Source organism: Orycteropus afer, unplaced genomic scaffold, assembly GCF_000298275.1.
Source record: "Orycteropus afer afer isolate SDZICR_OR568_19922 unplaced genomic scaffold, OryAfe1.0 scaffold00199, whole genome shotgun sequence".
Classification (NCBI taxonomy): Eukaryota; Metazoa; Chordata; class Mammalia; order Tubulidentata; family Orycteropodidae; genus Orycteropus; species Orycteropus afer.
In genome coordinates this window covers 3,469,515-3,485,439 of record NW_006921786.1, presented here as the reverse complement: position 1 = coordinate 3,485,439, position 15,925 = coordinate 3,469,515, and the positions used below count along the sequence as shown (strand labels likewise).

The following is a 15,925-nucleotide window of genomic DNA, read 5'->3' as shown; positions in this document are numbered from 1 at the left end:
ATAGACACTTCACCAAGGAGGATATTCAGGTGGCCAACAAACATATGAAGAAATGCTCACGATCATTAGCCATTAGAGAGATGCAAATCAAAACAACCAGATACCATCTTGTCTCAGCACTAACAGCAAAGTTCAACAAGACAGAAAATAACAAATGCTGGCAAGGATGTTGAGAAATTGGGACTCTCACACACTGCTGATGGGACTGTAAAATGGTACAACCACTGTGGAAAGCAGTATGGTGATTCCTTAAAAGTTGGAAACAGAAATACCATTTGATCCAGCTATTCCATTAATAGGTATATCTCCTAAAGAAGTGAAAGCCATGGCAAAAACAGACATATGCACACCAATGTTCATCGCAGCACTATTTACAATAGCAAAAAGTTGGAAATAATCTAGGTGTCCATGAACTGAGGAATGGATAACCAAACTGTGGTACATACATACAATGAAAGTATGCAACCCTAAAGAATAACATAGAATCTGCAAATCACTGCATAACATGGATGAACTTGGAGAACATTATGGGGAGTGAAATAAGTCAATCACAGAAGGACAAATATTGTATGAGTCTGTTATTGTAAAAGTCAAGGAATGGTTTATATATGGAAGGAAATTTTCTTTGTTGGTTACCAGGGGTGAGAGGGGAGGGTAGGGAACACTGTTAGATAGGTAGACTTAAGTTTTTATTTTGGTGAAGAGAAGGGCAGTGTACCAAATGTGAGTGATCAGCATGGTGGCATTGAGAGAGAGGAAGACATAGAGAGGTACATGGGAGGTGCATACATTGAAGATGAACCCTTTTACGTATACAGTATTGCATTGTCAGTGAAGGGAAACATGGGTATATGGGTGGATAGATGGGTGGACAGGCTGAATTATTAGGTATATCTATGCAGCAGGGAGTGTACCCAAGACCATGTATAGGGTTGGCAGACAATGGTTCTACAAGTGTGTGGTATGTTCTGTAAGAACTCCCAGGGGTATAGTAGAGCTGACAAGGGACAAGGTTGTAGTCACTTCTTGGTCACAGCCAGCTACCCCGAGGGACTGAGTAATTGAACCTGTGGGTTCGGGACCACAGTCGCAGGGGACATCAAGCTCAATTGGCTTAACATACTATACAAAACATTGTTCCACTTCCTACTTTGGTGAGTAGTGACTGGGATCTTAAAAGCTTGCAAGCAGCCATCTAGATGCAATGATGGGTCTCTCCTCATCCAGAGCAAAGAAGAATGAAGAAAACCACAGATTCATGGAAACAATTAGTCCTCGTGACTGGCACACCATGTACTCCTCAGCCTATAAGACTATGAGACCAGAAGAACTAGATGGTGCCCGGCTACCATTGTCAACCACTTGGAGGGGGATCTATGTAGGAGATCCTGGATAGAGGGAGAACAATGTGGAACAAAACTCAAAATCATTTGGAAAAAAAAAAAAAAGAAAGGGAGACCAGATTTGCTGGTCTGATAGAGCCTGGTGGAACCATTGAGACTATGGTCCTTAGCTGCCCTTCAGGTCTGGAATTGAACCCACACCTGTGGTTTCCAGCCAAACAAAAGACAGGTATAGGAGTTGAATATTTACCTGAGGTAGATACACTCCTTGGGGAGAACAATTATGAGAGAAAGAAGGGATGTTTACTCACAGGGAGACAGTTCAGGGGGCAGGAGTGCATGGAAGGATGGATACAGGGAAGAGGTAACTATCTGGAGGAAGTGGGAGGGGAGGTGTTGCATTGGGGTAAACTGTCAATGTCAACAGACAAAGTGCATATGAACTGCTGTATGGAAAGTGAATTTGCTCTGTAAGCTTCACCCAAATCACAATTTAAAAAAAAAAAAAAAGGACAGTTCAGTAAAATTCCCAGGTGTATAGTAGAACTGATAAGGGACAAGGTTGTAGTCACTTCTTGGTCATAGCCACTACCTAGAGGGACTGAGTAGTTGAACCTGTGGGCTTGGGACCATAGTTGCAGGGGACATCAAGCTCAATTGGCATAACATACTACATAAAATATTGTTCTACCTCCTACTTTGGTGAATAGTGACTGGGCTCTTAAAAGCTTGCAAGTACCCATCTACATGCAACGATGGGTCTCTCCTCATCCAGAGCAAAGAAGAACGAAGAAGACTAAAGATTCATGGAAACAATTGGTCCTAGCAACTGGTACACCATGCCATCTGCAGCCTTTAAGACTATGAGACCAGATGAACTAGGTGGTGCCCGGCTACCACTGTCAACCACTCAGAGGGGGGTCTATGTAGGAGATTCTGGATAAAGAGGGAGAACAATGTGGAACAAAACTCAAAATCATTTGGGAAAAAAAGGGGGGGACCATGTTTCCTGGTGGAACCATTGAGAGTATGGCCCATAGCTGCCCTTCAGGTCTGGAATTGAACCCACACCTGTGGCTTCCAGCCAAACAAAAGACAGGCATATGAGTTGAACATTTACCTGAGGTAGATAAACTCCTTGGGAGAACAAGCATGGGAGAAAGAAGGGCTGCTTAAACACAGGGAGACAGCTCAGGGGGCAGGAGGGCATGGAGGGATGGATACAGGGAAGAGGTAACTATTGGGAAGAAGTGGGAGGGGAGCTGTTGCATTGTGGTAAATTATAATCAATGTCATGAGACAAAGTGTATGTGAACTGCTGTACGGAAAGTGAATTTGCTCTGTAAATTTTCACCCAGATCACAATTAAAAAAAAAAAAAAAAAGTTCAGTAAAGTGGAGGGAATAAAAGTCAAACAATAGTGGACTGTGGAATGAGTGGGAGATGAAGTAGAAACAGAGTAGAGAAATTTGGCTGTGTAGGGGAAAAGAGATAGGATAATAATGAGAAAATGATTTATAAAAAACCAGATATATGCAAGTTTCAATATCGATATGAAGGAGCCAGTCAGGAGAGAGGAGAACTAAGTGAGGATTTCAGGAAATGAGAGACTAGAATCAGATGCCTATGGATGATTAAGCCTTAGGTAAGATGTAACAGGCCATGACCTGTAAAAATGAGATTTAGGGGGGTGCTGAGGAGGACCATTAGCAGCAGCAGCAACAGCACAAATATGATTCCTATGAGGTGGAGGTTAGACATGCCTCCACCCTCCAAACTTTTTACCAATTCTGACACAAACAATCCCTCCCATGGCACTCTCCTTTTCTGCTGTGTTTGATAATTTGTTGCAATGGCCACACACAACTCACAGACAATACTCACAATTATGGAGTTTATTAGGGAAATCAGTCAATGAAAACCCTATGAATCATGGATAATGAAAAAGGAAGACAGAAGAACTGATGCATTTGAACTGTGGTGTTGGTGAACAGTATTGAATATACCTTGGAATACTCACAATTATGGAGTTTATTAGGGAAATTAGTCAATGAAAACCCTATGAATCATGGATAATGAAAAAGGAAGACAGAAGAACTGATGCATTTGAACTGTGGTGTTGGTGAACAGTATTGAATATACCTTGGACAGCCAAAAGTAAGAACAAATCAGTCTGAGGGGAAGTACAACCAGAATTTTCCTTAGAAGTGAGGATGGTGACATTTCAGCTTGCTTATTTTGGACACATCATCAGGAAAGAATCAATACCAAGGAAAGGACATCATGTTTTGTAAAGTAGAGGGCTAGCAGAAACGAGGGAAACCCTTAATGGGATGGAATGACACAAGAGCTCCAACAATGTACCCAAACATACCAATGATCATGAAAATGGCTCAGGAGCAGGCAACCTTTTGTTTTGTTATACTTACAGTTGCCCTGAGTTCGAGGTGACTAGACAGTACTTAACAACAACAGTGAGATACAACAGGACGTGAGTGGGGAAAGATGCATGGGGATGCACGTAAGTTGTATAGATGTGCAAGCAAGAAACTTATATGGTGTCTGTGTTAACTGTGAAGGTCAATCAGCTGAGGTGGGGTGGAGGTTTGAGGAGAGAGAAGGTATGAAACAGACATCTCTGTGAGTGGAAATGTATACACACTAAGGGAATATAGAAGAATGTCCAAGAAGTTGCTACTTCCTATTTAAATTTTGTGACTTAGAATCAGTAGCTCTAGTGACATAGACGATAAGAGCTTGGCTACTAAAGTCAGTAGTTTGAACCCACCAGTTACTCTGGGGAGAAAAATGTGGCAGTCTGCTTTACAAAGATTTCAGCTTTGGAAACCCTATGGGCCAGTTTTACTTTGTCTTACAGTGTTGCCTGCAGACACATGCATACTATATATTGCATCAGGTTTCATTATTGAAGGAACTGCTCAGTGCTACCAAACCCGGGCAGGGGAGTGGTTAATTATGCTTTGGGAATTTAAGGAAGGTTTCTAGAATCCCTGGGTGGTACAATGGCTAAAGTACTTGGCTGGAAACAAAAAGGTTGGATGTTTGAATCTACTCACAGGTTCCCTGAAAGAAAGATCTGGAAATGTTATCAAAAGGTCACATATTTGAAAACACTATGGAGCACAGTTCTATTGTGACACACATAGGGTCATCAAGAGTCAGAGCTGACGTGAGGGCAACTGGTTTCTATAGAGGCAACTTTTGAGATGAATCTTGAGAAAAAAAAAAAAAAGCTTTATTCCTTAACTGAGACATCATTATCTTCTCTGGTCAAAACTTTCATGTGGATATCAATGCCCCTGTCTGAAAGAGCATTCCAGTGAATACAGAATCCCATTAGGAACCTGCTTTACCACAGAGATGTGCATCTGGCATCAGAGTTAAGCCAAAGTTTGCAACTTCCTCACCATCACCTGTAATACTGATTGCTTTCTGGCCCCTGGCCCTCAGCCCATTTGTGTATTTGCTCTTACCAGTGGCCATAGTCCAGATGCTGCCTGATGATGGTGTGGGGCTGCATGGTCCCATAGGCATCTACTTCAGGCATGTTCATGTCATCAATAAAATAGATAAGCTTCTTGTTGCCTGGTGGGCCATAGTTCCTGCCAGCCTTCTTTTCTAGTGACTTTTCCAGGACCGCTGTGCAGAGAGATAGTTAGAGCAGGAACTTCAAATCTCAGATGTCAGCATCAAGACAGCAAAGATATCAAGGACAAGCCATGGTACCCACATGCACACACACATGCGTACACACATGTGCACACTCATACAAACAAACAACACTAACAGCAACTACTAGATCCAGGCATCCTACAGGACCAGAAGGTAAAGTTGGAAGTTAGTAGGCAGTAATGGCAGCAGTGGAGACCTTGGGTGATGCAAATGGTTAAAGTTCCCAGCTGCTAACTGAAAGTTTGGTAGTCTGAGTCCACCCAGAGGCACCTTGGAAGAAAGACCTGGTAATCTATTTCTGAAATATCAGCTATGGCAAATCCTGTGGAGCACAGTCCTACTCCAACATGGCATCACCATGAGTCAGAGTTGATTCCAAGCAATTGGTTTAATGGTGGCAATACTAATCAGGCATTGACCATCTTACTTTGTTTACTGGGCTAAGTTTTTACAAACATTTATTATCTTACTTAATCCTTGTTACACCACTGTGAGATTAGTATTATTGTCCTGTTTTATAGATGAGAGAACTGAGGCCTAGAAGAATTCAGCAATTTTTCTAAGGTAGACACAGTTTATAAACTCAGGTTAGATAAACTTTAAGCCCCTCTCTTCTTCTATCCCACTTGTGGTCTCCAGTTTTCTTTGTTAACAGAGCAGAGTTCATAGTCCCAAATTCTGGTGTGCTATCTCCAAGGAAGTCTACAAATAATCAGATCCTGGGTAGACTTGTCTTCTTTACCTAAAACAGCAAAGGGACATGAGTGTCCTGGCTCCCATCGTAGTTCTGGGTAGAGGCTCCATGAATCCCTTGGTTGTAACAGAAGAAGTATGGGATATTTTGTCAAAAGTGTACTCAGAGGGCTTACCTCATGGGGTTTTCACTGAGGGGGAGAGGAAACAACAGCCTTGGAGGGTTTCTCAGACATTCCTAGAGTCTGAATGGCTCCCTCTCCTGCCTTCAGGTTTTCTGACCCCGGAACTGAGCATCTCCGTGACTTTCTGGTCACTAAGCACAGAGACTCTCTTCTGGAGTTGTTTCTTCAATTATCAAGCCAAAGAGAAGAAATCAAACAACATAGATTTCCTGCCTGACGAGACTTGCTTAGAACAAACTTAAGTAATAGAGATAGATGCATTATTTTTACTTTTTTTTTTTTTTTTTAGTAACATAATTAAATATTTATGTATTACAAGAACCAACACTTCCTATTACAGCTGGAAGCTCTAAGAACCATCTGATTTCTTCTCTTGAAAAACAAGTTTGTAAACAAGGAGAAAGTGTCAATAGGCATATGAAGGTGACAGATAGAAAGACAAGTTCCTTCAAGAAGCTTGAATATTCTAATTTTCTGGTCCTGAGTTAAATTAAGTGTTTCAAATATGAATTAAATTTAAATTTAATTAGCATCCAATTAACATACACTATCAACCAATTAATCACCCAACACCTTTTTCCCCCTAAAGATATAACAACTATATACAAGAGCTGTCAAAATGAAATATAATTAATGGGCTGCCAAGGACAAGCTTTTGAGAACAGTCCTTCTAATAGGAAATTCTCTCCTTAGGAAGACTTGATTCTCCTCTCAAGGCAGTGATATTCAAATCAGCCCCTGGAATTAAGCAGACCCTGTAATTTGGGTTGATTAAGCTCTTTATGCTTCTAAATGATTGTTGAGGAGAAAAGCATGTCAGTTAGCCAGAAGTAGCCTTGGAGTGCACCAGATTATCTCAAATGGATGAAGTTAAGTTCTCCAGAGAAAGGAAGGCCTCCTCAAGGAAAAGCAGACACATTTTTGAACTCTTCTTGTCTAAGCTTGACTCCATGTCATATCCAGGATGGAATGACAGTGAGTTACTCTGCTTCCAGGCAGAACAGGAGAAGAACAAGTGAATTTATTTATTTATTTATTAGCAAAAATGTTGATGTTGAAGGGTCTAAGCAAATGAGATGGACAAAGACATGATCTTACCACCACATTTCTGAGTTCTGCATCGCCATACACAAGTCCAGTTAGTTAAGCCCATACCTGAGCACAGATTTCATTTAAACCATCTTACTGAATTTAAGCCCCATCAGGAATGGCCTGGGGTTCAGTCTGTGGCCATAAGAAGCAGTGCCAGCTGTCTGCCAGGGTCTGTTTTTATTCATGCCATTCTCCCTGTGCCATTTCAACACCACCTTACAGTGGAAGAGCAGTCTAATTTCTAAAGTGGTTTCTATTTGTTATCTACTTCCACAGAGATACCACCTTGGAAGCCCAAGGAGGGGTCACTATGAGTCAGATCTGACTCGATGGCAGTGAGTTTTTTTTTTTTAATCCATGTCCATCAGCTCCAACTTGGTAATACAACATCCTCCCTAATGGTCTCTCTGCTTCCATCCTGTCTCTGTTTGCTATATTCTCAAGCAGCAAATAGGGGTTATCCTTGAAAAGTATAAATCAGATCATGTTTGTCCTCTGCTTAAAACACTCCAGTGGCATCTCATCTCCTTTGAAGCAAATGCCAGCCTGGCCACCTCCACAAATCTTGCCTTTAGGATTTGTCTCCTATAGCTCCCTCCCAAAATCACATTCTCTGCTCTAGCTATCCTTCTTCTGACACACTAGTCACTCACTCCTCAGAGACCTTGCTCTGACCATTTCCTGTGCCTGGAATCCTCTTCTTTCAATTCTAGCCTGGTTTTCTCCTTTTCCTCCATCAAGCATTTATTTACTCAAATGCCATTTTCTCAATAGGAACTTATTTCCTTGGCACTCTATCTAAAATTAAATTCCACACCCCTCCCTTGATCCTACTTCATATTTCTCCAAAACACATCACCGTCTGATGCTGTATATGTTTTACTTATTTATCTTGCATATTATCTCACCCTCTACCCACTAAAACATAAACTCCAAAAGGACAGAAATTTTTGTGCATTGTCAAAACTTTAGTACCTAGAACATTATCTAGTACATTGTAAACTAGTTGCTACTGAGTTGACTTTGACACATGGTGACTCCACATGTGTCAGAGTAGAACTGTACTCTGCAGGGTTTTCAATGGCTTATTTTTTGGAAGTAGATCAATAGGCCTTTGTTTTGAGGTGTTTTTGGCTAGATTTGAACTGCCATCTTTTCAGTTAGCAGCCAAGTGTTTAACCATTTACACTACTTATGGACTCTAGCACATAGTGGGTACTTCTCCCCTCAGTACTCTTCCTCCTGTCTTTGGGTTTGATAGTTTGCTGCAATGTCTCACAGGACTCATGAACTGTCCTCATATTTAAGTGGGTTATTAGAGAAGTAACAGGCTGTATGTAACTTGGAATCAGGATCAACTTTGTACTAACAGATCAACTCAGGAGGCAGAATACATTTGGGCAATCAGGACAGCTTCCAATGAAGACCTTTACCTCCTACTACCACCAGCTCTACTGCCTATTGCCACCAGGTTCTGCCATCACTCAGATGCTTCTCTTCATTCTCCCTGAAGTTTCTTGCTGCTGTTCCCATCATCTTTGCCATTTCTTATTGTCTTCGGTGTTACAACTCCTTCTTTTCTCTCCTTGTGTCTCTCTCAAAACCTCTGTCAGGTAATGGCTTATATAGGAAGTTCCTTATCAATTTCAAGGCATGTTCTGGCCCTTATGAATTAAACAATCCCCTAAATAGGCCATAGATGCATAATTTGCATAGTAATCTACTAATCCCTGCAAGGGTTTTGCACACCTTATTTGCATAGTGCCAGTCAATCATTTTGTGAGTTACAAGATCATGGCCAGAAAAGCCATATAAAAGGAGAAACCCATTGCTGTGCAGTAGGATACTCAAAAACATTTACTGAATGAATGAATGAATGAATTAATGAATTTTATTCTTATAGTAAGCCCCATTAGCTAGGCAGGGATGAACTTTTTATCCTCATTTTATAATTAAGTAAACATCAAAAAGGGTAGGTTAAATGCTTTTGGAATTAGAATTCAGGTCTTTAGAGAGTGACTCAACGCTTTCATCTCTCTTGGCATGAACCCGTCTGAATTCTTGCAACCCAGCTCCTCTCCAGAGTTGTCCCTGACCATTTTCATCCCAGTGACTTCTTCAGCCTTTGAACTTCTGACAGCTTGTTTATTTCCCCACAGAGCATCAGTAGGGTTCTGACTCTGCAATGAGCACTTGGCATGCTTGAAGCCTCACAGCTGACCTATCTTATATTATCATCACCTTTAAAAAATAAATCTGTTAACAAATGTGAAAACTAAGGCTTAAAGAAATTAAGGGACTTTGCCCAAGGTTGTATACCTACCTAGTGGCAAAACCAGGATTTTAAACCAGGCCTGCCTGACTCTGGATTTTAGGGTAGCACTAGTGCAAACTGCTTCTTAAACACTACTCATGGCTCTTGCACTTGGGAAAGGCTTGTTTAGTTAGCTCATTGGCTGCACCATACTTTTGACACTGATCATTAGCAACGAATCACGTCTTACTTTGCACTGACGTAATTTGGGTACTTGTGTTGAACTATTTTCCTCTCATATTATCTCATTTTTCATGTGTTAAAGCTTTTCAACTATATTGTAAGAAATTTACATTTATTCTTTCAAGTAAATATATTTTGCATGATTTGTGTACCTGTGCTGGAACTATTTTCCTTTCATATCATCTCATTTTTCATGTGTTTAAGGCTTTTCAGCTATATTGTAAGAATTTTACATTTATTCTTTCAAATAAGCATACTTTGCATGATTATAAAAGTAATACATATTCATTATAGAAAAATTAAAAAGCATATAAAATTGTAATGATGAAAATAAAAATCTCCCATAATTCTGTCACCCAGCAGTAAACTCCACTTTAATATTTTGTTGTATTTCTTTCTGGTATATTTGCTCTGCTAACTTTTTCTTTTACAAAGTCAGAATTATATTGAATATACTGTTATACATGAGAATTTTTTTCACTCAGTATATTGTGAGCCTCTTTATATGATAACAAATATCTTTCTAAAATATGAATTTCGTTTTTGCATTGAATTCCATATTTTGGATGCATCATAATTTATGGAATGGTTTGTCTATTGTCAAAATATGTGTTGTTTCCAATTTTCTTATGCTTTAAAACTCCCACCATTCCAAGCAGAATATCTTGCCTACTAGATAACAAATCTTGGATGATTTAACTTTGATTTATGCAATCTTTTTTTATATGTATATTTTTTATAGTGATATTCACAAAAACATGTAATATTTCATAAATTTCTTCACATACACTTCCATAGCATTCATTACATTCTTCCAGTTTTATGACTATCTCACCATCTTTTTCCAAATTATTCCACCACCATTAACAGACATTCAGTGCAGTCTAAGCAAAACCCTACACTTTTCCCCTCTCTCCTACCCCTGGTAATTACAAATTACTTATGGCTTCTATATATTTGCTTATTTCATATAAGTGACATCTTACAGTATTTGCTTTTGTGTCTGACTTATTTCGCTCAGCATTATGTCCTCTAGGTTCACGAATGTTGCAGCATACATCAGGACTTCATTTCTCTTCATGGCAATATGTCATCTCCTTTTGAGAAGACATTAAGATAAGTGGAAGGGAGCTATCTATCTGTGTGTAATAATGGAAGGACATTGCTCCTTTCAGGTTGAGAGACTGATTAGAACTTTTGGGTCCTGTCTAGCCTTAAGTGTTTAATGAACATATTTGTTTTACACTAAGCCTCAGACACCTGAGCTCCTATTTAATTAGTAAAATGAAGCATTCAAATATTTGCTGAACTAATAAGTAAAACAGCAGTTGGGTGGTAAGAGAATTCAGGATTGTGAAGAGCATCAATTTTAGCTCTCTGATGATGCCTTAACCAAGTTATTTGCTCCTCCCTTCCTCTTTCTAAACTATCTAATCATCACACTTTCTTTTACCTTTTAAAATTACTTACATTTTCAAAAGAAAGTAAATAAGCTTACATTACAAGTAGTTCCCCCTGGGTTTTAAAATTCCAACTTAAGTACAACCTGTTAGGAACCAACCCTGTAAAGGCTATTACATTAAAATTCAAAGAGAATACAATGGTTTGTAATAACAAACAGGTGGTACTTTATGATTGAATCAAACATTATTATGATTATTACTATAATATTATGCTAAGTATGTTTTAGTGTATCTGGAAGTACTTCTTTAATGTTTATGTGTAGAAAATATACTATATATTAAGACAAATATTTGACCAATTGATGTGAGATATGATGTACCTAAATGTTTCAACCTAAGTACAAATTTGACTTAAAGATAGATTTAGGAATAGAACTTCTAGTTCAAGAACTAACTGCTTTTGGACACAAAACAGATGAATTAAAGTAAAAGACTAAAAAGAGATTCTAAAATTATATAGAAAGAGAAGAAATTTATTTGTGCCAGTAATCTAGGATGACAAAATCACTGTAATTAAATACAAATTTATTTAACATTTCCCTTTATGACCTGCTTGCTTGCGAGTTCAGGACTAAATATGCAATTAATTACAGCAACTGTGGTATCTTCAATTACTTATAGAATTAACCTCTTTGTTTCTATGAAAAATTTTCCAAGCACTAAATTCTAGGAGGCATATATCATGGATACTTACAAAATGTTATATCAGGGCTACAAAACTGACATGATCTTCAACAGAGATTTTATACAAAATCTAAAAATATTATCATAATGATGATACTAAGGAGCTCTGGTAGCGTAGTGCCTAAGGCATTTGACTACTAACCAGAAGGCTGGCAGTTCAAATCCACCAGCCACTCCTTGGAAGGAAGGTTGGGCAATCTACTTCCAAAGTGATACCACCTCGGAAACCCAAGGAGGGGTCGCTATGAGTCAGATACAACTTGATGGCACGTAACAACAACAACAACAACAACAACCCCCCAAGGGTGGATCATTAAATTGATACTCACTGATGGGAATTAATGCAATGCAATGGGGTCTGTGGGGTTTAGGGAAACTAGAGAAATGGAGAATGAGCACAAACTTCTGCCTCTCTCAACTTGAGATACCAGTGGTATTAAACTGTGATTTGTGCCAGTGTTGGAGAGTGGTTGACTGAAGGCTGAGTTCTCCAATGACCAAAACCAAAAAAAACCAAACTCACTGCTGTTGAGTTGATCCCAACTCATAGCGACCCCTCCTTGGGTTTCTATGGTGGTATCTCCATGGAAGCAGATTGCCCAATCTTCCTTCCGTGGACTGGCTAGTGGGTTTGAACCACCAACCTTCTGGTTAGCTGTCAAATGCCTTAGGCACTATGCCACCCGAGCTCCCAAAGGGCCTATGCTGTTTATTATGAAAGGGAGAGATTATCCATGTGCTCTAGATATCAGATGAGCAAAAGCAAAGTTGAGGTTCTATTATGAAAACAAAGAAGCATGATTACAGTCTTACCAATAAAATAGAAGGCCACTATGCTGTTGTTGTTAGAGGTTTTTGAGTTGACTCTGACTCATAGAGACCCTCCTCACAACAGAATAAAACACAGCCTGGTACTGGGTCAATCTCACAAACGTTGCTATATTTGAATGCATTGTTGCAGCCACTAGGGCAATCCATCTTGTTGAGGGTCTTCCCTTTTCTGTTGACCTTATCCCTTACCGACCATGATATCTTTCTCCATGAAATAGTCTCTTCTGACAACATGACCAAAGCATGTAAGATGAAGTCTGACCACTCTCACTTCCAAGGAGTGTTTCAGCTGCACTTCTTCCAGGACAGAATTGTTCATCCTCTGGCAGTCCATGGTATTTTCAGTATTCTTTGCTAACCCCATAATTCAAAGGCATCAACTCTTCTTCTTTGGACAGCTTGATTCATTGTCCATCTTTCACATGCATATGAGGCAATTGAAAATACCTGGTTTGGGTTAGGCACATCTTAGTCTTTAAAGTGACATCTTTGCTTTTTAACACTTTAAAAAGGTCTTTTGCAGATTTGCCTAGTACAATATGACATCTGATTTCTTGATTGCTTCTTCCTTGGCTGTTGATTGTAGATCCAAGTAAAATGAAATCCCCGATGACTTCAATCTTCTTTCCTTTTATTATGATGTTGCTTTGGTTTAGTTGTAAGGATTTTTGTTTTATGTTGAGGTGTAATCCATACTGAAGAATGAACTTCATCATTAAGTGCTTCAAGTCATATTCCTTTTCAGCAAGCAAGGTTGTGTCATCTGCATATCACAGGTTGTTAATAGTTCTTCCTTCAATCCCGATGCCACATTTGTCTTCATATAGTCCAGCTTCTCTGATTATTTGCTCAGCATACAAATTGAATAAGTATGGTGAAAGGATATAACCCTGATACACTCCATTCCTGATTTAAACCATGCAGTATCCCCTTGTTCTGTTTGAACAACAGCCTCTTGGTCTATGTATAGGTTCCTCATGAGCACAGTTAAGTGTTCTGGAATTCCCATTCTTTGCTATGTTATCCATAGTTTGTTATGATTCACAGGGTCAAATGCCTTTGCATAGTCAATAAAACACAGGTAAACATATTTCTGGTATTCTTTGCTTTCAGCCAAGATCCATCTGATAGCAGCAATGATATCCTTCGTTCTTTTTCCTCTTCTGAATCCAGTTTGAATTTCTTGAAGTTCCTTGTCAATATACACCTGTAACTGTTTTTTAAATTATCTTCAGAAAGATTTTACTTGTGTGTGATATTGATATTGTTCAATAATTTCCACATTCTGTTTGGAATGGGCAAAAAGATGGATTCTTGGAATTCCAGTAAGATGGTGAAATGGACAGACAAACTACACAGACCCTCTTCAACAAAGAAAAGGGGAACCAATAAACACAGATACAGAGATAATCCTGGAGCCCTGAGGTTTGAAAGGAAGTATACAGAAGTGGACTGATCTTGAATTAGTAGAAGAATCTGCATGAAAACACCAAAAAGAGACACATGGAGCTGCAGTTTGTCAGCGATCTTGATGGCACGGACAGCCTGTATATTGTCAAGTGGTGTTAGGACCTAAGAATTAACCTAAAATTTGGCCCTGCTAGCCAGGGGCTGCATAGAGGACTGCACAGGAGGCTGGTGAATAAAAGGGGAAGCAGCAAAGAGGGAGACAGGCTGAGCAAAGACTTTGGGCTTTCCAGAGGGTGCAGCCATTTTGAATGCTTACAAGAAGATGGACCATTTTGGATATTTAAAGTGACAGCACTCTCAGATCCCAGGCTCCTGAGAACAGGCTACACTTGCCAGGGACTGCAAGGAGATTCCAGACAAGGTCTGGAAAGGGACGATACTCCCCTTGTTACTCTGATACCCTACACCCTCTTGGTGAACAGAGGTGCAGCCATCCCTCACTCTCACCCACCTTCTGGGATGGCAGGAATTACATCATAGTCTGTGTGCTGTGACAGAGCCTGGGTGCTGTGCCCTCTCTAGATTTTTTTTTTGTCTTTTTGTGGTAGTTATATTTGTGTGTCAACTTGGCTGGGCCTGGTTGAGTGGCTGGGCAGCTGGTGGTAGTTATTCCCCATGATGAGACTGGCAATCAACTCCATGGTGGGATCTACCACAAGCATCTGAGTAGCTGCTTTGGGGATGTGGTCTGCTTCCTGTATATAAGCAGAAGCCTTGGGGAATGATCTCTTGCTTATTGCACTCTTGGACCCTGCAAGTAGTCGTGTCATTGTTCAGCAGGCTGCCATGCTCTGCTGACCTTGGGACTTAAAATGGACTTAAATTAATGGCCTGCTATGTGGTTTGGTAACATCGGGACTGTGCCTTTTTATTTGTCAACCTTTGGTTTGTCAGCCTTAGCAGCTAGCAGCTGTCTGAGTGAAGAAACACCTCCAGATCCAGTGGACCAGGACAGGAGGCAGAGCTGGACCCCAAGGTTGAGGGGCTTTCATCCAGCCCCTGGAGCCTGGCACTTTGACCCAGCCCCGAGAGCCTGGAACTTGGACTTAAAGCCTCCAAACTGTGAGAGAATAAACTCCTGTTTGTTAAGGTCATCCCATTTGTGGTATATTCCTGTCAGAGCAGTACTAGGTAACCAGAACACTTTTTAAAAATTATTACTTTTTTTTCATACTTTTTATTATTATTCTTTATTCTTCCCTTCCCAGGTTCTAGTTTGCAGCTGTTCCTCTCTTCCCTGCTTCCCATTTTTTTCCTTTCTCATGGTTTTTCCCATTCCTTGTTCTTCTTTCTGTATTTTTTCCATTTTTTTCTTCATTATTCTCCTACGCTCCCTCTTTTCTCTATTGCCCCCTCTCCAGATATTGTGGATTTTTTTTAATCCTTTTTCTATGCATATTTCTTTTGGCTTTTTAAAGTACTTCTTTAAATATTTTTCTCCCATTTATTATCACCTCCCTTTTTGGTGCTTGTTCCTCCTGTGTGTCTATATGGTGTGATTTTTTTGTCTGCTTCCTTTTACTTATTTGATGGCTTTTTGAATGTTGTTTTTGTCCAACTGAGGGGGAGACAGCAACCATACCCCTATGATGCAATGACACCCACACCTCCTGCAGCTCCTTTTACTGAATGAGAGCCACAAATTCCATCTCCATCAACTGGCCAATGATAAATGACCACTAAGAAGAGCTTGACTCACCCTTAATTGCTCTTCACAAACAGTTAACAGAGATCTGTGCAGCCTTTCTCATTCTTGATTACAACCATGAAGAGATAGGTGGTGAGTGCATAAGTGCTGCCAACTAGCAAATAAAAGGAACACAAGACCCTGCTTACTCAGATTAAAAAAAAGAAAGAAAGAAAGAAAGAAAGAAAGAAAAAGAAAAAATCCTGGGCAAATCACTACAATACATAACCACCAAATAAATATAAATACAACAACATCACAGTGTCTCGGAGACAACAGATCACCAC

General features: G+C 39.8%; 1 protein-coding gene across 1 annotated transcript in view; it reads right to left on the bottom strand.

Moving 5' to 3' along the window:
- The window catches only part of DNAH9 (dynein axonemal heavy chain 9), a 722,341-nt gene that overhangs the window by 320,830 nt on the left and 385,586 nt on the right, over positions 1-15,925 (bottom strand). The window contains exon 39 of the mRNA XM_007948048.2: positions 4,838-5,003. Within this exon, the coding sequence (XP_007946239.1) occupies positions 4,838-5,003 (166 nt within the window). The remainder of the gene's footprint in view (positions 1-4,837; positions 5,004-15,925) is intronic.